At 41.1% G+C, this 26791-nt stretch overlaps 1 protein-coding gene across 3 annotated transcripts in view; it reads left to right on the plus strand.

Moving 5' to 3' along the window:
• The window catches only part of GABBR2 (gamma-aminobutyric acid type B receptor subunit 2), a 505458-nt gene that overhangs the window by 313789 nt on the left and 164878 nt on the right, over positions 1-26791 (plus strand). For all 3 annotated transcript variants that reach the window (XM_069958150.1, XM_069958151.1, XM_069958152.1), the window contains exon 8: positions 12258-12318. In XM_069958150.1, coding sequence (XP_069814251.1) covers positions 12258-12318 — 61 coding nt within the window. The remainder of the gene's footprint in view (positions 1-12257; positions 12319-26791) is intronic.

The raw sequence follows: 26791 nt of genomic DNA on the forward strand, positions 1-26791 counted from the left end.
ATTTCACCAATTTATATCTTCATAAATAATATATTTGGAATTCCATCATACATGTTATGGTAAAATGAATGACGCCATTACAAAGTACAACTACTCCTGTAACAAACAAGCACTTACATGGCCTGTAGATAAAAAACTGAAAGTGCTGGAGCTCTTAGAAGGGGAGGAGGGAAAAACGGAAACACTAAGATCAAAATTTGCGCGGTCCACTGGGTCATTTTGGGCCTGGTCCTCAAAGGGTTAAATATAATAAAAGTAGAATGGAATGATGTAGTCTAAAGGTGGAAAGATGGAGTCATACTTTCCCTCAAACTATTAATTTGTAAAAAAAAAAAAAAAAAGTCTGTTTTTGCTGCTATTTAATAGATTTTAATGCAAAGCATTTAATGGTGTGTTTACCCAGAGAGATTTTTGAAGCCAAAGCCAGGAATGGATTTGAAAAGAGGAGAAATCTCAGTCTTTCCTTTATGACCTGTTCCCTGTTTATAGTCTGTTCCTGGCTTTGGCTTCAAAAATCTGACAGATAAATCTCTCTGTGAAAACGCACCATAATGCTACGTTTACACGAAACGATTATCGGGCGACTTTTCGCGATAACGGTCGAATTCGAACGATAATCGTACGTGTAAACGCGGCGAACGATCGAAAAATCGTTCATTTTGATCTTTTAACATGTTCATAAATCGTCGTTCACCGATCGCTAAAAATTCGCCGATCGTTCCGTGTAAACAGTCGTTGCGCGATAGTCCAGCCGCTCGCAGCCCCGCCTGCCGCCCGACCCCCCGCTCGCAGCCCGGCCCCCCGCTCATCTGCAGCCCACTGCGCTGGCTCGGTCGCCACCCCTGCCGCCGCTCGATCGCCACCCCCGCCGCCCCGATCGCCACCCCCGCCGCCGCTCCGATCACCACCCCCGCCGCTCTGATCGCCACCCCCACCCGCCGCAGCTCCGATCGCCCCCCCTGCCACCACTCCGATCGCCCCCACCGCCGCGGCCAAGAGCATACGTTACCTGCTCCGCGCAGCAGGTCTTCGAGATCCCCGTCTCCCCTCTTCAGCGCACTGATGAGCCGGGAATTTCAAACGGCTCCTCTTCAGCACTGATTGGCTGAAGGGGAGCCGTTTGAAATTCCCGGCTCATCTCTTCAGCCAATCAATGCAAGGCAGCACTGATTGGCTGAAGGGGAGCCGTTTGAAATTCCCGGCTCCCCTCTTCAGCAGCCAATCAATGCGCTGAAGATGGGAGTCGGGGATGTCGGAAGACCTGCTGCGCGGAGCAGGTAACGTATGCTCTTGGCTGCGGCGGTGAGGGCGATCGGAGCGGCGGCGGTGGGGGGCGATCGGAGCGGCAGCGGGGGGCGATCGGAGCGGCAGCGGGGGGGGGGGCGATCGGAGCGGCAGCGGGGGGGGGGGGGGCGATCGGAGCGGCAGCCGGGGGTGGTGATCGGAGCGGCGGGGGTGGCGATCGGGGTGGCGCAGGGGGCTTCGGGGGGGCGGGCTGCAGTCGGTCCGAGCTGCGGTCGCAAAACGATTTTTCCATACGATATATCGTACCGTCTAAACGCTGATCGTTATAAAAAAAATTTGTTACTTCGAAATCGTTAATCGTGCGATCGGGCCAATTATCGCTCCGTGTAAACTTACCATAAGTCTATGGAACGACGGACATCCAATGCACACAATGTATTAAACAATGGACATTGTCTGCGTGGACATCATAATAATGATCATGTTAAATATATCGGATTACTTTTGCAAACAGCGAATGTTTTTTTAGTTATTCACAGGTTTTTTTTTTCACCGTTCTTTCACCGTTTTTACGATTAAAATCAATGGACTTTCAATTAAAGCCACACCCAAATGCCAATAAGAAACCCAAACTAGAATAATGTACCAACAGCCATCATTCCGGGCATCCAAACAGCGAAACGACGGACATAATTTTAAACTCAAAATGACAGACATTATTTTAAATGGAAAGAAAAAAAAACTAGTGTGAACAAAGCAATAAAGTGCCCAATTGTATTTTGTGTTACCATTTCAATGTGAGCAGATTGCAGTGGAAATGTTATCTTATGTTACATGTTATCTTTCTCTTTAAGAAAAAAATCACTATTCCAATATGAGTGATTAAAGAAGATGTAAATCGTACATCCAAAATCTGAATGAGGCTGGCTTCATGCTGAGACGAGAGATGAGTGTACTGGGATACAGCCAATGCCAATGGCTGTATCCCAGTTTTACAGGCGTTCCTTACGATGTATCCACCCGCTGCACTTAGGGAACAGACAGCGGGAGTCAGCCGCCGAGATTTCTGATTCATACGAACCAGAAATCCGGCTGGTTTGCTTATCTCTAGCCTTAGCCCTTAGAGGACCAGGCCAATTTAAATGTTTGCGTTTTTGTTTTTTTCTCCTTGTGCTTAAAAAGCCATAGCACTTGCATTTTTCCACCTAGAGACCCACATGACCCCTTATTTTTTGCGCCACTAATTGTACTTTGCAATGACGGGCTGAATTTGTTCATTAAGTACACTGCAAAAGCAGGAAAAAAATTAAATGTGTGGTGAAATTGAAAAAAAAAAAGCATTTTTTTTTTTAATTTGAAGGGTTTTTGTTTTTATGCTGTTCACCCTAGGGTAAAACTGTCTTGTTATATATGTTCCTCAAGTCTCCTTCTTGGCGTTTTTCAGGCTCTGTGGCAGTCTTCTTAAAATGCAGCATGCTGAGGGTGTGGCTTTTTTCTCCAATAGACTTCAATTGGATTGTTCTGGTTGTCTCAAAAACTCCATTGCTGTACGTATTAAATATTTTTCTAGCATTTTGTCACCTTTTGTGCTCTAGCAGATAGGTCATGTGATGGCAGAGGAAAAAAATTCAGCACACAAAAACGCCTAAAGTACAAAAAAGATCATTCACACATAAAGTCAAAGACACTAGGAAAAAATGCTAGAAAAATGGAAATGCATGCAAAAAAAAACGCACTGTCGGTTTTTATGGCGTTTTTCTTTTTAGACTTAAAAACGCCAGACAAAAAGTGTGTGCAAGGGCACCCTGAAGTCACTATTCCCGAACATGCCAGCAGATTTGTGAAAACTATTGAGTTGCATACTACTCAGGACTTGCATATGAGGTACCCAAACAATGTAGCTAATGGACTTATATGAGGTGTAGTTTATACAACTCCCATTAAAGTCAAAAGGAGTTATGCTTAAAACAAGCCTGTTCGGCTATAATCCCACAACATTTTTTCTTGTCCACTTATAATTTTTAAAATGGCGTCCGTTATTTTGAGGATTGGCAGACCGTCAGTGCAATAACAGCTGCTGGTATGTTGTTCTAGTTTGGGTTTACTAATTGGCCTTTGGGGGTGTCTTTAATTGAAAAGTCCATAGCATTTATTAGTAAAAACAGAGAAAGGACGGAGGGAAAAGAAAAACTGTATGAACAACAAAAAATAACGTCCACTATTTTCAAAAAATGTCAGAAAATAATTGTCATCACCATTTTGCCGTCCGCGCAGATAACACCCATAATTTTATACACTGTGTGCATTGGATGTCTGTCATTCCATTACATAGCAGTCAGTTAAATCTCGGTAATAACGAACATCTTTTTAAATAAAAATAGCGGCCGCCTTTTTTTTTTTTTGGACATTGTATAAACATAGCCTCCTGCTGTTTTTAGCTTTCCAACCATCTTCAACCGCTGCAAATAGGCCAGAGGGGGCCATAAATATTGAGAGCTGAACTGCATTAACAAATACCCATGGACAGATTTGGTTCTGTTTCCAGAAAAACTGCAATGCTTTACTATTATGTACAAGTATTTTGAGCAGCTTCACTTGTAGAAGCACATCATGGATATAATCAAGGCATGGTTTCCTTCTCCTGGAGCTGTAGAGAGGTAGGGGCATCTGCCCTGGGCACAAGAGTTGGTGGGGCTCTGGTCACCCCCAATACACGGAACTTCTGTCAGCTAAATAAATATGTTGACAGAGGCAATGTGTCAGCTCCTTATTTATAACTGAAAGAGGGCTCCATACCAGCACCCAAAACACAAGCGTAGCAGCAAATAAATAAACCTTGTGGTCCTCGACATAGGGAAATAATAACTTCATCTGTATTAGTAATCAATATAAAAACAGGCACTAAAACATGCTAACAAAAATTCCCTTGATTGGCAACAAGTTTAATCCCTGTCCCGTCTGGGTTTACTTTCACTTACTACTTTTAAAATCCAAAACTCTTAAATTCTTTTATATACAGAGCAATGTAAAGGCTTGTTTTTTGCAGAATTTTTGGACTTTCTCAGGACTCCTTTATTTTACTGTACAGGGAAACTGAAATAAAATGAGGGGGGGAGGGGATTGAAAAACATTCAATTTGCAGTAGAAGCCATGTTATCTGTATTTTGTGATACCCCATTTATATAGATTTTGTTTTGGTATTATTTTTTTATTATGCTTAAAATTCCTCTGTTGTAACTCTTTTTTTTTTTCTGTTTACTTTCCTGTCCATAGGACTTTATTAGGACTTATTTTTGTGCCATGATTTTTATATATATTTTTTTCTACAATTTTGGTTTAGATTGGGTGTTTTGACCTTTTTTACAATTTTTGTGATGAAACAAAAAATGATGTGTGATGAAACAAAAAAATCAGCAACTACGTTTTTTTTTTTATTTTATTTTTTACACCATTTACCTTGTTAGAATTGAGAATATGAAATTTTAATAGATTGGACAATTCCACATGCAACAACACCATTGGTAAATTATTTAAATTTAGGTTGAAGGATGGCCACGTTCAACACCCTTTGGGGTGTGGCTGTTTTAAAGGTTTATTGAATTTTGTTGATGGTTAAAGGACAGCAAAAAAATAATCTCTATGTGAACAATTTAAACTAATGGCCACATTAATTTGGCAGCCAAATTAATGGGCGTTCTTCTTTGCATTGTGTGAACTAATGGCCATTGCTTCCATAGACTTTAGAGGAAATCAGTGAAAACTTTAAAGCCCGTAATTTGATACTGAAAATGACGGCTGTTTTTTACTTAAAAAGACAGTGTACAATTGCTTTAAGTGTTGCATATGAATTAAATGGCGCAGGGAAGCCGGTGCTGTGGTCCTTTTTTTTTTTTTTTTTAACTATGGCCCGGTTCAGTGAAAGTAAACCCCTGCACCTCTATGGCACAGGAATCAGGCTGTTGTTCAAAAAAAGGACCACAGCACCGGCTTCACTGCGTCAACACCATTGTATTCATATGCAACACTTAAAGTGACTGTACCTGATGGTACATGCTCTTTAGGCCACCCATAAGAAATGTTCCTGAGGGCGTAGGCAGTTGAAATTCTCACAATAATTGTAATAAATTATTTTTAATAAATAAAAAATTAGATCTTAATGGCAAGTGCCTTAGTTTTAAAGTCTGCTCCAAATACCTTTTGTCGCCTGCTCAATCTTTAGATATCAATGTAATAGAGCCAGGGTCCACCTCAGGATCCTCTTATACACTGGTAAGCAAGTCCAGTCATAGTAAGAGAGGGCAGTTTAATAAATATTCCCTAGACCTCTCTTTTACAGCCAGCTTAATTCAGTACACCATTATTTTAAGTAGTTCTATTTAACTGACCATGAAATGCTTTCATTACCCTCTAATTCTGGTTATCATGGCTATGTTGTTACAATGCAGGAAAGGAAACATTTATATATACTTACTGCATGCTCCTTTTAGTATAAATAGGAGCCTGGGCTTTTAAAATGAAAGGTCTAAAAATACAAGATAATTACATTTCTTTCTGAAAGTGCCAATTTGAATAGGGGAAGGAAGGATGAAGCAGGCATGATGACTCCTTAATCAGGTACATGTGTGTAGTCATGAGACTATAGCGACAAAGTATCTGAGAGAACTGAATCATGCCATTAAATCTTATGTCTTATCTCTATTGTATCATATGCAGTCATGAGAAAAAGAAAGTACACAGTCTTTGAATTCTATAGATGAACATTTTAGTGAATACTAAAAACAAACAAAAAAAGGATAAAAACATCTAATCTTTATAAGGTTATAAAATTAGGTAAATACAACCTCAGATAAACAACAACACAAACAAGTAAAATATTGCCTATGTATTAAAAGCTAGGCAAAAGTGCAGAAGAAGTGTGATCATACAGAAAATACAACTTTCACAGTCTCAGACCACACATCATCTTTTTTTTTTTTTTTTTTTGAATGGCCTTCATTTGTGAAATAATGGGCATTGTTTTGAAATAACAGCCGTTATTTGGACTCAAAATGAGGTCTATCCAAATAAACATCCATCAAATAACAAAAAAAAAAATATTTCCTTTGTGCAGGTGTTAAATGCTTTTTTCACCCAGTTTGCCTCTTAAAATAAGAATTATTTACCCATAATGATAAAATAAAAATAAAATTTAAAATATAGATAAATATAAATAGTTAAAACAAAACTATTGATAGCGTAGTAAAGAATGAGTTGCCAGAGAGCCACTGAGCTTAGCCCAGGCAACAGATGTTATAGATAAAGTTGGCTGTGAACACTACTGCAGTATGCACAGCATTTAATTGTTGTAAAATGCTGAATTGAAGTAGAATGCACCAGTGTATTACCTAATAAAAAATAATGTACAAATGGGACTTTGGAGTCTTCCATTGAAAAACATTGCAAAAACAGTGTCACAACTAAATGTAGGCGGCAAGCTTAACAACTGTTATTTTTCCTTGCACCCCATAATTTAACAATGTCTCAAACTTCTACTGCACAGTTTTAAAGCGGTGATGAGAAGAAGAGAGATGCAAACAAAATTGGTTATTTGGAATATATCACTTCATGCTTACTTTGAGAAAAATATTTTCTAAAATTTTAAAACAATATTCTTTAGTGCATTTTTTATTAACATATACTTTTTATAAACTGTCCTAGGTGATTGACATTGCATTTAAAGAACTGTATACTTAGCCTAATTTCCTAGTGCCATATGTAAATAATATCCATCATTTCATGGGGGCCTTAGCTTACAAACGATGTGTCCGCACTTATATCAGCTTTCTTTAACTCATTCACGACACCAGGGTTGAACCAATTTAGGGTCCCTTTTTGCAGTGCATTGCCACTCAGGAGCGTACAGTTATGTCCTGGAATGAAATGGGTGCAGAAGCTGCACATGCTCCATCCTCAGTGGGTTCCAGCTTTCATTGATAGCCAGGCATATGTCGCATATGCCGAGACTCGGGCCGAGCCTGCATTGCGGCAGTTAACACTTTAGGCGCTGCGATTAGTGCAATCACAGCATCTAGAGTGCGGAACAGAGGGAGAATTATTTAGTTTGGGCTGTCCAGACATGATGGGAATTGTACTTTTGCAACAGCTAGAGGGTCGAAGGTTCACAATCCCTGGTATGAGGGGTAATCCAGGATTCAATTCCTTAAAGCTGCCCCCCACAAACTGCTTGTACCTTCTTATAGATGCTTTTAATCCAAGATCTGTCCTGGGGTCCGTTCAGCAGGTGATGCAGTTTTTGTCCTAAAAAACAACTTTTGAACTTGTAGCCCTCTGTCAAATTAGCGTGGCCTAGAATGTCTGTGCTTTAGACTTGCACCAGCCCTCCTTCTCCCTCTTCCCCGCCCTGTTCATCATAAGGAATGCCCCAGGCAGGTATTCTCCTATTCATCACCTGTAAGAACACTGCACGTGTTGGATCATTAAGGCACCTGTGCAGTTTTCAAACAAGTGATGAATAGAAAAAACCTGTCCAGGGGCATTCCCAATGGTGAAGAGGGCGGGGAGGAGGGACGGAGAGGCTGTGCAAGCCTGAGCACAGACACTCAAGGCCACATCAATTTGACACAGGGCTGCAAGTTTAAAAGTATTTTTTTTAGGACAAAAATTGCATCACCTGCCGAATGGACCCCAGGACAGATCTTGGATTAAAAGCAGCTATCTGAAGAAACAAGTGGTTAGGAGGGAGCAGATTGTGGGTACAGAGTCGCTTTAAAAATATTACATCACAAAACTAGACTGTTTTTCCACTATGTTGATCTTGATCAATTTTTCTTACAGGGGTATTCTGGTAAAATAAAATGTTTTATATTTAGCTAGGGTAGGTGAAAATAAAAAATAAATAACACTCACCCAGAGTATTTTTTTTTTATTTGTAAACCAACCACAACTAAATATATTGAAAAAAAATATTTAAAAAAAAAAATGATAAAGGATAACACAGTAGAAAGAGTCTACCCCTTTGATGTCATATTTTAAGGGAATGTGCTGATGGAATTAGTAGAACCTAAGTTTAGTAGACTCTTTGGGGGACATAAGTCTGCTCGTTTTACCTAAAAGGGTTTGTCTGGTAAAATGTTTTACATTCATAATAGCCTAGGATGGCAGTAAAATAAAATATAAATCAATAAATAAATCTCATAAATATAGATGAGTGAATCGCTGATCTCAACAAAGTGAAGCGCTTCGAAGCATATTTAGATGACAATAAATAGTTTATATGTTACTTGACTGTGCACTGTATTTTGTTATTTTTATACCAGTGGATTAGTGGTTAGCACTGTTGCCTTGAAATGTTTTGGTATGTATGTACTCAGTTTTGAAGGAACATTAGTATTGAACTGTAACCCCCGTGCCGGGGCAGAGCCTGACAGACCCACCGGTGCATATACCCATATACTTACCGCTTCCACAAAGTCCCGGTCCTGGAGCCCGTCCCGCTGCCGAGATATCCCCATCCAAAGCTGCGCATGCTTATCAGAGATGAGTCCGACGCCCATATAAAATGACTGCTCCAGTTATTCTCTATGGATGTCGGACTCATCTCTGGTGAGCGCACGTGGGGCTTCAGAAGGGGAAATCTCGGCGGCGGGACGGGCACCAGGACTTTGTGGCAGCGGTAAGTATATGGGTCTGCACCAGGGGTGACAGGTGCTCTTTAATCAGTAAAGCACATGGAAACTGTAGCTGCTAATAACTTAACTGCAATGCAATGTAATGTGTAATATAGTTTGTGCCAGAAATGTTTAAAATACTCTAAAATGTAAGCTTAGCTTCCAGAATTATTTTCAACAGATCTATATTTTTAACAAGGATAGGAAACAGGTTATCCTTTGCCCATCACTTCTATTGACAACGGTTGTTAAAGATCCTCCATAGAATACTATAAATGGCTATTCACTCATTTCATCAATGCACTTATGTAATCAGAAAATGACCTATTGTTTATAGCACATTTTTATGTTAAAAGTCTTTCTAGTGATTTTTTTTTTTTTAATTTTCCCTATTACTGTCTATATTTCAAAACAATCCTGACCACCAATCCTAAAACCAAGCTAAGATGACTTCTGTGTGTGCTAATAACCTGCTGGAAAGTGATCTGTACAGGATTTTGAAGCAAAATCTGATTGTGGCAATCAATTTGTGAGACAAATCCTCTTTGATATAGCACATGACCACCTTCCTATTGGTAAAACGTGCCCTTTATCCAATATGTTGGCTTTCAAGATGGTGACCACGTTCAAAACACAGCCTAAAAGATAGGCCCACTAACCTATTACTTGCTGGGATATACAGATATGTTTTTTTTTCCTTTTCATTACGACAGGGAAGCTCAAAACTGCTTAAAACTATTGGACTGTATTTTAAATGCTGTTTTATAGAATTACATTTTTGCTTTGAAGTCAGAAAAATATACATCAGGGTCCTGAAGTATATGGACAGTGAGAGTGGGTAATTTGTATAATATATCCTCTGTACACTACCACCTGTAGTGTAGTGTAGTGTAGGGACCTGAAACAAAGTCATCAATATGCCATCTATAATTCAAAGGGTTTAACAAGAATATTGCATATTGAATTCAGTCACTTTTACATAGCTTCTTCAGTTTTACAGGCTCAAAATTAATTGGAAAAATAACATGATTATTTTAATACCTGGATGCAAAAACTTTTATTAGCTGCCTGAAGTTTGGAACAAACCTGTGGTAACTAAGTAATTCCTTCCTTAAGATTTTCTCTTTATGCAGTTTTCCTTAGCGGATGTTTGACTTTGAGCCTTTAAGTATTGTTTTTTCTTCAGTAATTGAGAGACATGGTTGATCATCCTAGGATCAGTCAAATGACCCATTAGAAAATGTTTACAATGCTTCATTTGTTTGCTTTAAGAAGCTTTTGAGGTGTCTTAGTTGTACATATGTATCGTTTATCTTGTTCTAGAATTCAGAAAAATGTTTTCTTACAAAGTTTTATCTGGATTTTCTGTTCTTGATTGTCAGTTGTTAGTTATTTGCTTCTTAAAGTGTCCATGTGTCCAGACCATCACAAATCTTTAGATATAGCTGGTTATGATCTCTGACTCCATTATAAGGCTAAATTCACACAATGTATGACAGTGGCCTTTCTGTGACACGTCACATTTCACAGAACAGCCGCTGTCTTTTAAGTTCAATCCGCTACTGCAGTACCTGTCAGATGAGCTTCATTTTTTTCAAATTGGAATATGGGCTCACATGGGTGTGCCCGCATTCCAATTACCCATTGCAGACAACCCATTGTAGAGCCGGATTTTACATTGTCTGCACTGTCAGTTTTGTGTGCGGCTGCATGGAATCCTGGCCGGAGTGTATACAGAGTGGGATTCGAAAACAATGCAGTGTATTTTTTCAATAAATAGCGGCCAGTATTGCAATCTGCAACAACGGCCGTTAGTAATTGAAAAAATATTTTGTGTGAACCCGGCCTAAGGGTGCGTTCACACAATAGTTTACAGGATCTGCAGCAGATCCACAGCAGGTTTGATGGCGCAAATTTAAAGCTGCGTTCAGTTATTTAGTTACATTGATATCTGCAGCATCAAATCTGTACGTGTGAACGCACCCTAAAGCTATAAAGCTTGTCTAATAAAAAGAGATGTAAAAGACAGACAGACAGTGAAGCACATAAATACACATTTATCATTTTAAAAGGAACCTGTCATCCTGGCATCCGGGAAGAACCCACCCTATCCCTGGATAAAGGATCATATACTTGCCCCCTCCTGCTAATGCCAATCTCGCTGTGGAGAAATCGCCACTCGCTCATCTGCACGTCTGGGTTCTGCCCTGGGTACCAGGGTGACAGGTTCCCTTTAAGGATTGCAAGGGTTTGAACATTAAGACCTGACCGGTCAAAACTTTTGACATAGCTATGCAACATGTCATTGTTTGTTTTTTATATATAAAACGATAAAGACACTTTAACATAAACATCTTTTGACTTTGACAAAGGTTTGCTGACCTCTCTCTCAACTTATCATCTACCAAAGTTGTATTCTGTACTTTTTCATGCCTTTTGGTGGTGCTAAACTCTCCAGTTTTCCCATCATTTTAGAAATGCACCAGATTGCTGATTTAAAAAAAAATAAATAAAAACTTTTTTTTGCCTAATCATGACATTCTTCAATTCCATTGTGATCTCTTTGGTTGTTCAAAATTTCCATGAACAGCTACTCATTGCAAATTTTACACTTGGAATCAACTTCACGGTATCAAAACATACATAGTATGTGTCAAGTAAAATAAGGATAGTATACTAAAGCAGAAAAAGGTATAATGCTTCTAGAGTAACACAGGGTACTAAGTTGTATAAATTGTATGTATGTTTGCATGGATATATAACGGTTACATGGTAGTACACACTACCGGCAGTCACCTCTGTCAGCAGGATAATGTGCTGTTTTGGAAACATGACAAAGAGGTGATGAGTGGCTTCTAAATTTCCCAGATCTCAAGTTCCCCCCACCCCAGAAGTGTGGTGCATTATACTTACGTATTCGCTGTCGACCCCCGCCGCCTTCTTGGGTCGAAGACGTCATCTTCGTGAGGCCGGCCGGACTGCTCCAGGTGTTCCTCATGCCAGCTCCCCTCTTCCGCATCATCAGCTGCTCAGCCGCGATTGGCTGAGCATAACTATAGAGAATACGTATGTATACTGCACCACACTTCTAGGGTGGGAGGAACACAGGGAAGGGTGTCATTCACTTAAATAACACACATTATAAGTTGTAGACCTTTGTAATGTGTGCTATTTAGTGAATAATAGTTTAACGCCGCACTACCCCTTTAATAATTCAGAGCTGTTTTGATAAAACATTAGGCAGATGGTTTTAATGTTATGGCTGGCTTATCCAGTTCTTGAGTTGCATTGAAATAAGATCATGTATCCTTTACCGGCTTTCAAAAATGTTTTTTTTCCTTTTAGGGGCAAGTTGTGTTTAGAAATGGAGAAAGAATGGGCACAATCAAATTTACTCAGTTTCAAGGTAAGATATGCTTTGTTACTATTAACTACTGAGTCATACATCATACAGTCATACATTTATTAGCTATGTTCCCATGGCCATCTTTTGTTTACGACCACCACAAATAATGATTATTATTTGTGTCCCGCATTATTAATAGATGTACATCTTTTGGGGTTATTAAGACGGCCATACGGAAAGACAGCCATGATTTTTACATAGCGGCAACATAAATATAGCCATAAATATAGATATATAAAAGTAGGCTGTTCTAACAAAGCTGTTTGGAGGTGTTGGAAACAGTTGTTATATGAGGGCACGCACATGGTAAACAGGCTCTGGATGGCCCAGACAGGCCACCAGTAGAGAGGATCTTTTGTTCTGCTAACAAGCATAAGCAGCTCCTACAGTTTCCTTGTCCACCATGCAGACACAGGTGGCACTTTCATTACACGCCTCTGAAAACCGCTTCCAGGCACTACCAGCTGAAGACAATTTGGTGTCACAGCACTCATTACATGTCATGCCATTAATAGTCAGCTACTGTCACCTTCATTTGTGTGATGAGTGATGTGATGAGTCCAGGTTCTGTTTGGGATCTGACTACATTCAGGTTTGAGTATAGAAGCCTTGTAGTAATAGCAGTAGCACAGAAATCATGCCTTTCGCTGTAGACTGACTCAGTACCCCAACTGCTGATGTGGTGATCTGGGGAGCCATTGCATACAAACATTGTCTGGCAGTGCACAGAAAATAGGAAAACAGTTGTAATGTATTACAGCCCTCCAAATAATACACATGCTCATAATTTACCACCTGTTTTTACAAAACTCTGCTGTTTTTACATCTGTTTACTTGTTGATTTATTTTCACCTAAAATTATGGCCGTATTTAGCTTTTACTTTACTGTGTGGGATTCTAACCTTAGTATCAAAACATTTGAATTTGACATATGTAGTCCTCTTGGATGACCTCATACAGTATACGGCTATGTTCCCACAATGTACAAATAAGGGCAAATAATGCTCATTGTTGAAAAACAACAGATGTTATTAATGATAATAATCATTAGTAATGCCCAATGTTTTGCAACAATGAACGTTATTTACCTTTATTTTTACCTTGTTCACACATAGTATTTCAGTCAGTATTTTGGTCAATATTTTTCAGCCAAAGCTAGGAGTGGGTTGAAAATACAAAGGGGGACATTTATTAAGTACATCGTTTTTTGCGCCGAACCTAAAAATGTCCCCGCAGCTCCAACAGTACGGAGATTTATGTAGTGAAGCACTCTCTACATAAATCCCATGCACACCAGTGCGCTGTAGGAAACCTATGCCAGCTCAGAGCTGAAGTAGGTATCCTGACTATTTTTTGGCGAAAAAAATTATGAATTAAGCGGACCCTGAGTCCGCACCCTCGTTCCGCACCCTCCACACACCCCTTCTGCCCCCCTGGCATACCGGGCGGAAAATGGCCAGATACGAATATTTATTCGGAAAACGGCCATTTGCAAATAAATTTATTTGCATCTGGCATTTTGGGACAAAAAATACACATTTTTTGCATGATATATGTCCCCCAAAAAGTTCCCAATTCTTTCCATTATAATTTTTTCTGTTAGTTCCACTTCAGATTTTGGCAACAAATACTGACAGAAACACTGAGCAAAATCCTATGTATTAACATAGAATTATTTATCAATAAAATAGATTGTAACTTATATTCTATAGTTTGTCGCCTTTAAATATCTATATTTCTAGAGCCCCAGCTCTAATCACTTTCACCTTATATTTTTTTACAAGTTTAACTTCATGCAATACAAGCATACAAAAGTAAAAATCAAATAAACTTTCTCCACATCTAAAAATTAATGTTAAACATTTTGTTCATAGAAAAAGTTCTCTTAAAATAACTTCCTAACTCTTATATTGGTTTGTAAAATTCAGCAGGTGTCTGGGAACAATTTGGGTTCACCAATCCTTTGTTGGCTTTGTATATATTGGACTAAAAAGATAGTAGAAACATGATGTTATTCTAGCAAAATAATTTAGTGCAGTAAACCAATATGACATCAAATGCCAACAGTGTTTGATTCCTAGAATTTTTTGTGCTTGGTAAAATACAGAAGTTTGGGGGGTTTATTTCATATTGAATTAAATTGAACAGAAACTTAGGGGGAGATTTATCAAACATGGTGCAAAGTGAAACTGGCTCAGTTGCCCCTAGCAACCAGTCAGCTTCCACCTTTCATTTTCCAAAGTATCTGTGAGGAATGAAAGGTGGAATCTGATACAAGCCTAAGTTTGCTAAAATAAATTTTTTTTATATTTGTTATATCTACTTTTCCTTGTAAACTACTATATCTGTTTAATACCTCATTCATAGACACTATGGTGTCTGGTAGTATGATATTGTAGGTTTATGAAAATTATTGTTTATCATTGTTTACTTATTGCTGAAATATTAATAAGGAGGGCTGTAAAAACTTTATTATGTATAGACAGTACACAGTTCTGAGCCAAGTCACTTGATGACTAGATAAACCAAGTCTGCAGTAATTAATGTTCTAACTAATGTTCTAAATAAAAATAAAAAAAAATACTCATTTAGGGTGCCTTCACACTTACTGGATCCACAGCGGATCTCACTTCTGCGGATTCGAAGCGAGAACCGCTGCGGATTCGGTATCAATTCACCCCTATGATAGCACATATTCGCAGCGGGATTGACATCCCGCTGTGAATATGTGCTTTAACTCCCTGGTGCCCGCAGCTTAGCCGTCACATCCCCCATCCCCGGCGGCGGCACATCCCCCCCATCCCGGCCACATCCCCCCGTCAACCCATCTCCGGCCCGCCGCCGCAAGCATACATTACCTGCTCGGCGGTGCGGCTGCAGTGAGGCTCCCGGCTCCGGTCCCGCTCAGCTGATCTGTACTGTATGCTCTCAGCGGCGGGATGGGGGTGGGCTGATGGGGGGATGTGGCCGGGATGGGGGGGATGCGCTGGGGATGCGACGGCGGGGCTGCGGGCACCAGGGAGTTAAAGCACATATTCACAGCGGGATGTCAATCCCGCTGCGAATATGTGCTATCATAGGGGTGAATTGATACCGGATCCGCAGAGGTTCTCTCTTCGAATCCGCAGAAAAGAGATCCGCTGTGGATCCGGTAGGTGTGAAGGCACCCTTAAGCAATTTATGGCATGTCCAGCCTCTCCATATGTTGTCTCTCTCTATTGTCTAAATGCAATAAACGAAAAGAGAAAGAAAAAGAATGCCGGAATTGCAGATTTGTGGTCGTATCACGTCCTAAAAAACATAATATAAATAAACACTGTATGGAGCGGGGTTGGGACCGCATATGTAAGTTGCCTAAGAGATTACTTATAGAAGTCCCTTAGGGGGGGCATAAAGAAGTATCTTAACTGCTGTTATGTCCCCCACATGGAGTGCTGAAGATAAAGGTAATTTTCTTATCTTGATCTTCTGTGCAATTTTTATGGACTTTGTAGTTTAATCCATGTGCTAATAAGGCGGTTTGGTCAACTGAGGTGCAAAGATCTGGCCTGCCACTTCTAATGAATAATCATTCTGCCCTGCCCCAATATTCATAAGAAGTGGCAGTGTGGCTGGGGTGGATCAATGCACTGAGGGTGGTAATCCTGTTCCCAATGCACCAAACTGCCTAATTAGCATATGGATTAAACTACAAAGTGCACAAAAATGGCGCCAAGTATCAATATAAGAAAAATACCTTCATTCTCAGTGTCCTGTGGGCTATAGGCAGGGGATGGCTGGAAAATTTTAGCCTGGGGTCAAGCACACAAAACCGGCCCATATACTCTAATACTCTCTGAATATACTCTAATTCTCTCTGAATTTGATGCCCATGTTTCAACCACCCAGCTACTGGGAGGCAATAAACTCCAGCTGGAAAGAGTAGCTAGTTCCATGCAGTCTACTATTATCCTACTGGGAATCTGAACTGGGCCTGGATGCTCAAGTAAGTGACTGAAGTCTAGAAGTCGCAGAGAAGTTGTCAAGCTATAGTGAGTATGCATCTGTCCCAAAGAGGCCATCAAGTGTGCCTGAGCGTGCAGCAGTCCCACTGAGGCCTTCAAGCCATACTGAGCGTGCAGCTGACCCAGAAAGTACGTCAAGCTTGACTGCCCTTGCCTAGATTTCATGTGTTTTCTTTCCATCCTATGCATCATCCATCTGCCCTGTAGATTATATCCACATCAGCCCTTCTCTTCTTTTTCCCCCTATGTTCTGCTCACATGCCCTGTTCACTTTTGCTCACTAGCCTATAACAACTCCTTCCACAGTGCAGTACAGAAGTAGCTCCCACAAGTCTTTTGCCACCTGCTGTCTCTCTTTATCCTATTCACTAGACCTAATCTTATTCTGACTTTAAAAATGATCCATTTGATCAGAACATAAACTTCTCTCTTTCTTAACCTCCAGACAACCCTGGACGTACAGTTACGTCATAGATGTCTGTCACCAGACGACCATGGATGTAACTGTACGTCATGGGTCTCTAAGGAGCTATGAAGAGCAGTCAGCAGCCGGGCCCTCACTGTTAATGACAGGCTGCACCAATCACACTAGAATCTGTTATTAACTGTTATTAGTGACACTGCGGGGTCCCGATCACTTTCATGGAACTTTTGGTCCACTTTATGCTTTGGGGCAGTGAAAAAGTTGTGACACACCCTCTCACCTCCTGTAGTGGCAATTATTACCCTTGAACCAGAGGGGGTATCTTCAACCATATTGGATGTCACTTCTACATCCATAGACTCCCAGTTGTGTGTGCCATCAGAAGTAATTGGATGCCCAGAAGTCTCAGGGGAAAAAGGTCTAGCCTATGCTTTGTCTGAACCATAATGGACGCTGGTTACAAGTGCTGTTTACAAGTGACTTATTTAAGTGACCCTGGACCCACAATCTATCCCTCCCAAACCACTTGTACCTTCGGATAGCTGCTTTTAATCCAAGATCTGTCCTAGGGTCCGTTCGGCAGGTGATGCAGTTATTGTCCTAAAAAAACTTTTAAACTTACAGCTCTAAGTCAAACGGGTGTTGCCTAGAGTATCTGTGTCCTAACTTTGCACTACCCCTCTGTCCCTCCTCCCCACCCTCTTCATTATTAGGAATGCCCCTAGAACATTTTCTCCTGTCTAAACATTGCACAGGTGCCTTAACAATCCAGCCCATGTGCTGTGCTGACACAGGATGAATAGTAGAAAATCTGCCTGGAGCATTCCTAATGATGAGGAGGAAGGGGAGGAGGGACAGAGAGGTTGTGCCAGCCTAATGCATACACAATCTAGGCCAAGGCCGTTTGGCTCAGGGCTTCCAGTTTAAAAGTTATTTTTTAGGACAATAACTGCATCACCTGCCGAATAGACCCCAGGACAGATCCTGGATTAAAAGCAGCTATCTGAAGGTACAAGCGATTTGGGGGGGGGGGGGGCAGATCGTGGGTACAAAGTCGCTTTAAGGACCTTAAGAGTGTTTCCCATACCACTTTATAATTTATGTTCCTATTTAAAGTGATATTTATGTCTATTGCACTTTTTTGTGAATATTTACCTATGCTGCTATTATATTTCATAGGAGGTATATGTAGAAACATAAGACCACTGGGTCCATCTAGTCTTCCCTTTTAGTATTTTCTTTCTTATTATCTTAGGATAGATATATGTCTATCCCAGGCGTGTTTAAATTCTGTTATTGTGGATTTACCAACCACCTCTGCTGGAAGTTTGTTCCAGGTATCTACTACTCTTTCAGTAAAATAATATTTTCTCACATTGCTTCTGATCTTTCCCCCAACTAACCTCTCACTGTGTCCTTTTGTTTTTGAGCTTAGTTTTTTACTAAAAACACTCCCCTCTTGAACCTTATTTAGTCCCTTAACATACTTAAAGGTTTCAATCATGTCCCCCCTTTCCCTTCTTTCCTCCAGACTATACAGATTCAAATCCTTAAAGCGCAACTATAAAATATTTTGACCATTCAGTTTTAGTTAGCTTAGGTCATGATAAGACTTTTTGCAATATACATTAATAACCTAAAATGAACAGTTTTTTAAATACATAAGGCTAACTATGCCCTTATAGCCCTCTCTGGCTCTGACTTATTTCTGCATTCCTGCTGGACACGCCCCCTCCCTGCAGATCTGTCAGGACTCTGACAGGAGGATCAGATAACAGCCCTGACACAGACATAAACAAACCCTCCTCCCCCACCTCCCCTCACCTCCTAGCAGCACGTCCTCCCCCCTCCCCTCACAGAGGTGACTAAGCAGAGCTGAGGGTGTTGTGTGTGAGGAACAGCGCAGGGGAAGAGCTGGATGGAGGGACAGGGACAGGGACTGTGCTCAGCCAATCGCGGCTGAGCATCTGATGACGCTGAAGAGGGCGGCCGGCACTCAGGACGCTCGGAGGGATTCGGCCCGGCCGTCCGAAGACGACATCGCAGACTGAAGATCGGAGACGAGTCGGCACGTGACAGGTATGTATAGCGCACCACACTTCCGGGTACACGGGTGGGGGTGGTGGAACACGGGGAAGGGGGCCATTCACAGACATAACATACATTACAAAGTTGTATAACTTTGTAATTTGTGTTATTCTGTCAATAATTCTTTACCGCCGCACTACCCCTTTAAGGACCGAGGCAAATTTTATGAATATGACCTGTGTCACTTTATTCATTAATAACTTGGGAATGCTTCTGAGACTGTTTTCTCGTGACATATTGTACTTTACATGTCTGGTAAAATAGAGTCGATACTTATAACGAATCTTTATGAAAAAAAAAACAAAATTTAATTTTTCCAACTTTGAAACTTTTCTGCTTGTACAGAAAATGGTTATGCCACATAAATTATATATTAAATAGCATTAGCAACATGTCTACTTTATGTTGGCGGCATTTATTAAACTATCTTTCAATTTATTCAGACAATAGGAAGCTTAAAACAGCAGCAATTTTCCAAATTTTCAGTAAAATTTCAAAATCAGATATTTTTAGGGACCTGTTCAGGTTCAAAGTGTACTTGAGGGGACTATATGTTAGAAAACCCCACAAAGCACCCCATTTCAAAAACTGCACCCCCACACTCTGCAAAAGCACATCCAGAAAGTTTTTTAACCCTTTAGGTGAGTCACAGAAATAAAAGCTAAGTGTGTAAGAAATTTAAAAAATTTTAATTTCTGTGCAGAGATTTTATTGTAATCCAATATTTTTGATAACTATAAACCTATTACCAGAGAAATGCACCCCAATATTGATTGCCACATTTCTGCAGTTTATAGAAATACCCCATATGTGGCCCTATTGCGCTATTTGACGCAACCACAAGCCTCAGATACAAAGGAGCGCCTAGTGAATTTCAATGCCTCCGTTATACTTGGTAATTTTTGACTGTACCACTTCAGGTTGGCAGAGGCTTTGGGGTGCCAAAACATAAAAAACACCCCTAAAGGGACACCATTTAGAAAACTACAGCCCTCGAGGAATGTAACAAGGGGTGCGGTGAGCATTTGGACCCCACAGGTGCTTCACAGATTTTCAGAACAATGTGGCGTGAAAAAATAAAAAAATAATTTTTTACACTAAAACGTTGTTCTAGCCTTCAATTTTTCATTTTCATAAAGGTATAAAAGGAATAACAACCCAAAAAACGTGTAGCGCAGTTTCTCCTGAGTATGGAAATACCCCACATGTGGACATAAAATGCCAAGCGGGCGCAGGACGGGCCTCCAAAGGGAAGGAGCGACAATTGGCCTTTGGAAGCTGAATTTTACTGGAATGGATTTCAAGGGCCATGTCGCATTTACAGAGCCCTCGTGCTGCCAAAACACTAGAAACCCCCCACAAGTGACCCCATTCTGAAAACTACACCCCTCGAGGAATCTAACAAGGGGTGCAGTGAGCATATGGACCCCACTGGTGACGGGCACAAATGTGGAACAATGTGACGTGAAAGTAAACAATTAAATTTTTTCACTTTCGTGGCACAAATGTGCCCATCATCAAGGGGTCCATATGCTCATTCTACCCCTTGTTAGATTCCTTGAGGGGTGTAGTTTCCAGAGTGGGGTCACCAGTGTTTTGGCAGCACGAGGGCTCTGTAAATGCGACATGGCGTTCATCATCCATTCTAGCCAAATCCAGCCTCCAAAATCCAAATGGCGCTCCTTCCCTTCGGAGGCTTGCCCTGTGCCCACATGGTGCTTTATGTCCACATTTGGGGTATTTACGAACTCATGGAAAATTGCTTTTTTTTTTTCTTTTAACCCCTTGTGAAAATGAAAAATTCAAGGCTAGACCAACATTAAAGTGTAAAAAATTTTATATTTCATTTTCACACCACATTGTTCCACATTTGTGCCCGTCACCAGTGGGGTCCATATGCTCACTACACCCCTTGTTAGATTCCCAGAGGGGTGTAGTTTCCATAGTGGGGTCACTTGTGGAGGGTTTCAACTTTCTTGGCAACACAGGGGCCTTTTAAATGAAACATGGCCCTTGAAATCCATTCCATCCAAATCCAGCCTCCAAAAGCCAAATGGCGCTCCTTCCCTGCGGAGGCTCGTCCTGCACCCGCATGGCGCTTTATGTCCACATGTGGGGTATTTCTGTACTCAAGGGAAATTGCTCTACACATTTTGTGTTTTTTTTTATCTTTTAACCCCTTGTGAAAATGAAAAAATCAAGACAAGAGCAATGATTTAGTGTAAAAATTTAAAAAAATTTACACTAAATGTTGGTCTAGCCTTTATTTTTCCCATTTCCACGAGGGATTAAAAAGAAAATTAATGCAAAACGTTTAGGGTACTTTCTCATGAGTATGAAAATACCCCACTTGAGGACATAATGTGCCATATGAGCACAGGGCAAGCCACCAAAGGGACAGAGCACCATTTAGAGGCTGGAATGGAGGAAGGAGGCCATGTCGCAATTGCAAAGCTCCTGTGCTGCCAGGACAGTGGGAACCCCCCACAAGTGAAACTACACCCCATAATGAATCTAACAAGGGGTGCAGTGAGCATATGGACCCCACTGGTGACGGGCACATGTATAGAACATGTGCTGTGAAAATAAAAAATGTGCGCGTCACCAGGGGCCCATATCCCCGCTGCCCCCCTTGTTAGATTCCTTATGGGGTGTAGTTTCCAGAATGGAGTCACTTGTGGGGGTTTCTACTGTCCTGGCCGCACAGAGGCTTTGTAATTGCATCGTGGCATCCTCTAATGGGAATGGCGGCCATACCTACTTAGCTGGGGAAAAGGGAAAATTCTAATTTATTTGGGGGTAATAGGTCAATTATTAGTTCATTAGGTTGAAAATTACAGGTGTCCATCAAATTCAACCTGTGTTGATCCAGAGCAAGGCAAAAAACCCTCTTGAGGCAGACGACAGTAGCCTCATCACAGGGCAAAAATTCCTTTCCAACTCCATAATGGTGATCAGAATAATCCCTGGATCAACGTGACCCCTGAAATAGGAATAAGGGACAGAATGTAGAAAATGTAGACTTCCAATGACGTGTGGTACGCCTTGAAGCGATCCAGTATGCAGAGGCCGGGGTGATCAGGACAGGTGTCACACTGGAACATGGTGTCCTTCCTGATCCCCCTGTTACGCCACACTCTGCACTTCTTCTGGGGTCTCCCGTTCTCCTGTGTGGGGGACGTCACCTGGAAAATGTTGCCCTGGTGCGATATGGGGTCCTTCATATCCAGAAGTGCTGGGCCCTCTCCATTGCTGCTAAATATTAGGGCTCTCATTACTGCTTCTGATATTTTAGGATTGTGCCGCAAGCTACAGTAGCTCGGGCAGCGGAGGGACCGGAAGAGGGGGTGCTGGTATAAAAGTTATCCCCGCACAGGTGGTAACCCTTATCCAGCAGTGGGAAGATCAGTTCCCAAATGATCTTCCCACTAACTCGGAGGATGGGGTGGGGGGTGGGGGCATCTGGGGGCATCTGGGTGCTGGATTCCGGTGTCCCTTCCTTCATACACTCTAAGGGTACGTGCACACTGTGGAATGGCGAAGGATAACCCTTTGTGCATTCTGCAGCTGGTACCCACCGGCGGACTGATGCAGGCGCGCGTCTCCGCTTGTGTCAGACTCTATTCTATGCACGGGTGGATTCCGCCCTCTGTCCAAAGAATGAACGTGTTCATTCTTTGGACGGACGATGAAATCCGCCCGTGCATAGAATGGAGTCTATGACACTGGTGGAGACACGTGCCTGCATCAGTCCGCCGGCAGGTGTCAGCTGCGGAATGCACAAAGGGTTACAAAGGGTGAGGTACTCTCACAGAGTTTGTAGAATTTCACCATATTTCACCAGAATTTGCCATACCGTCATCTCTTATTGGGACGGTACTGGCGGAAAAGACGTGTCTGGGGGGCAGCGTGCGCTACGCTACCCCCAGACGTATCACTGGATGATGAGGATGAATGGAGGAAAAAAGGATCCCCCCATTCATCCTCACTGGCTGTTTCGGTGTCGGAGGCAAAAATAACATATGCGTCCAACGCCGAAAACACCCTGGGGGCCATTTTTAAATGTGGATTGGTATATGGGGTATGTAAATGTGTAGTGGTGTAGTGTAAAACTTTATTTTGTGTAATGTAGTGTTTTTTTACATGTGTTTTTTAACATTAATTATTTTTAAAAAAACTACGCCAAAAAAGGTGTTGCTGATAAATGCCGCACATGTGCGGTACTTATCAGCAGACCGTGGCTGTAGGATATAGAAAAAAAACACCCTACGCCAAAAAGGAGGAGTCGCTGGTTAGCAGCGCACTTATGTGAGATGCTGATCAGCACTCAGCAGCGGTAGGGTGCGGGAAATTAAAGAAAAAAAATTGGGAAGAAAAAAAAATATATATATTTTCTACATGCTGAACATCCCTGTAGCTACTGATCAGCCGCTAGGGGGCAGTATTCCGGAAAAAGACGAAGATAGACGACGAGGGACCCAAAAAAAGCCGAAGGGGACCGCCGGAAAAAGCCGAAGATGATGACGCGAGAAGAGGACGCCGCGGACCCGAAAGACGCCGATCGGGACCCCGGATCAGGTGAGTATGGCCCAAATGAGGGGTCCAGAGCAGGTATTTTACACTTTGGGGGCACTTATATCGCCGTGATCGGCCGGTCGGTCCCGGCCGATCACGGCGATCGGGACCGTGGCACCGGGCCACCGTTACTTTTAACACTAATGGCGGTCGGTGCCGTCCTCGGAGAACGATAGCGGCAATAGCGGCAATCGTCAGCACGGGGGGGGTTAACCCCCCCCCCCCCCCGTGCCGACAAGCTAGGATGGCCTGCTATACATTATAGCAGGCCATCTTCCCCGATCACACAACGATCGGGGAAACCGTGGGCGTACATTTACATCCATTTGCGTTAAGACACGGACTTCGGGAGCGTAAATGTACGCCCGCGGTCGTTAAGGGGTTAATGGTAATGAGATTTGCATCGAATTTCACACCGAGTATCCCACAGCTGCAAAATGGTACATGTGAATGGACCTTTACAGTATATTTAATAGCAACTTGAAAATTGGCATTACAAAGCGCAATTGGTCAAGCAAAAAGCAAGCCCACAGGCCTTATTAACATGTCCTGTAAAGCTGTCTGTAAATGCCGATCTATAATCACAGTTCAACTTAGAGCACATTGATTTAAATCGGGCTATTCATTTAGTCCATTTTAATTTTGATCTGCAATCCATTCTGTAAAAAAAGGACATGTCCTAGTGCAGATTGTCATTGTGGTACGGATTAACAATAGAAGTCTATGAGATCCGTATTTTTTACGGACGTCATGGATGTTACATCGATGACATCTGTAAAAAATACAGATCAAAGTAGTCCTGTTCACATTTTACAGATACGGCAATGGATGCAATTACAGATGCAAATAGGGATGATTTTCCACAAATCAGAAAGAAAAATATAGCGTGAAGTTTTGCGGCCCAGAAAAATTACTGAACATGTGAAAGAGATCTCATATGACTCTGTAAATTAGAAAATATTAAAGTTATTTTTCTAAGAAGGAAAAAAGATGAAAACTTGAAAAATTAAAATTTCCTGTTTCATTAAGGGATTAAAGGGATAATATTCTGCAACAACAAACACCATAATAATGTATAAATTATAAATTACAGGAAATCAAAATGTCTCAATTTCAATATTTCAATGGAAGCCACCTGATGTGTGGAGGTCTTTTGTGTAGAGCCCACGTAGGACCAACCTCAGCACACAATTTCCATAAAACAGAATTGAGAGGCATGCATTACCATCTATGCATTGTTTTCTCTGCTTGAATGCAGCAGCCGATAACCTTATCAGCTGGTAAGATGGAGGTTAGGAGGCATAGTTTTCAACATAGATATGCATTCTGTTGGTAAAACATTCTGTGGCTATGCAATAGATTGTGACATTAAAACAAAGCTATTTTTGTATTTAAGAACAATGGAGAATGAAGAACAGCACTCGCTGATTAGTAGCCAAATTATCCCATAGGTTTACGTGTACATGTCGCTTCTTCATTCTCTATTGCTAAGCACCCTGAATAGCCTGTGCATTGGATCACCGACTGATTATTGGTTCGGAACTGTGCTATTCCATGTTAGTGTGATATGTAGTGCCGGTTGATCCTTTCCTTGTCGTTTTTGTATTCATGCCTTTGCACCTTTTTCTACAATACTTGGTAGATATTTACTGTATATCTTTAAAAGAAACAACATTTGAAAAAATATCTTAGGAAAACAATGTCCTGATTTTTTTTTTCAAATGACAGACTGTTACTATAATATATAATATTATACTATACATGTTTCACAGACTTATCCTTCCTGGAGATCTTGTGTGTTATACTTTACCCACCAACCCTGTCTAAAGATCTTGTATATTAGAAAAAGTGGCGATTGTGTATATAATACAGGTTCCCATATGTAACTAAATACTAATTACATCTTGGAAACACCATATGTTGTACATTCAAAAGGAATGATCTTGTCTCCCAAGTAACAGTCAGTTATAAATAAGTCTAGTGAGGATATAGATTACAATACTGTATATTGTTTTTAAGTTAGGATTTCATTATATTGCAAATCAGTTATTTAGAGGATGAGAAAGCTCTATAGCTGAAATCATAGTTGACTACCTCTTGGTGCTTGTTCACACTAACATACCCATCCAACTTAACCAGAAAGGTCAGGTGCTTGCTCCCATGCTTGAATATAGATAAGTAATCTACCTCTGTCTAGTGATATTTAGCCAGATCAGTGTAATGCCAAGCTGTAAAGATGTAAAGATTTTTCTTTTTAATCCGGAAAAATAAAAATGTATAAATCAAAAAGATGAGCGCAACCCGAGCATGCTCAAGTCAGATCATCCAAAATTTGAATACCGGGGGTTAAAGAGGTCGGATGCAGCCTTAGGGTTATTTTTCCAGACTCCCTAGTGCTGCATCCAACTTTTTTTAACCACCAGTATTCAAATGTCGGATGATCGGACGGTTTTAGTTGCACCATTGGAAATAACTCAAATTTTCCTCTGTGACACGCTCATTTTCAAAATAGGAAGCATATTATTATCTCCATGCAGTCTATCAAGCCTATCATGAGTCACATAATAATTATTGCAGACCATGCATTTACCATGGCATGAAATGATGGGCACTATGTTAGAAACCAAGTCAGACCTTTGTTACCTTATAACAACCTTTTATTTATAAGTAAATCTTCGACAAGCTCTTCATCGAGGAGCAACAAGTAGATACTGTAGGTTGTTGATTGGTAGGTAGGTTGTTCTTTAGGGGAATAGGAGGCCCAATATTCAACTGGGCATCTAACAATAGTACCTTCTATACTGCCCTGATGGTGACCTGGCCAAATTAGATGAATATTGCCCTGCTTGTGCATCATAAATTTAGTTGGCCCATAGGTAAAAACTGAGAATTTATTGGGAACCATACATTTAACATGTTGGGGGACAAAGTTTCACATTTGTTATCTAATAGTATAGTAATTTATCAAATGAAACTTCACCAACCTACCTAGATTATTTGCCTTGAGGTCCCCATACACTTTAGACTATTATCAGTTGTACTAGTCGTGGTGGATTTGACTAACAACCACTGACAGATGATGTTAGAGATGAGAGGGGTCGGTCATGAAGGAAAATCACGACTGATTCGACCCTTTGTTCAGAGAGAGATAGGCTGCGGGGAGAGTGCTCTTGGTGCGGCTTACCCCTACCCAGGCAACGGGAAGGAGAACAACCAAATTAGTCATTGACTCAGGCTGGGTTCACACTATGTATATTTGAGGCTGTATTTGTGAGGCTGTATAGCAACCAAAACCAGGAGTGGATTGAAAACACAGAAAGGCTATGTTCACATAATGTTGTAATTGAGTGGATGGCCGTCATTTAATGGCAAATTTTTGCTG

Source organism: Dendropsophus ebraccatus, chromosome 2 (genome assembly GCF_027789765.1).
Source record: "Dendropsophus ebraccatus isolate aDenEbr1 chromosome 2, aDenEbr1.pat, whole genome shotgun sequence".
Lineage (NCBI taxonomy): Eukaryota > Metazoa > Chordata > Amphibia > Anura > Hylidae > Dendropsophus > Dendropsophus ebraccatus.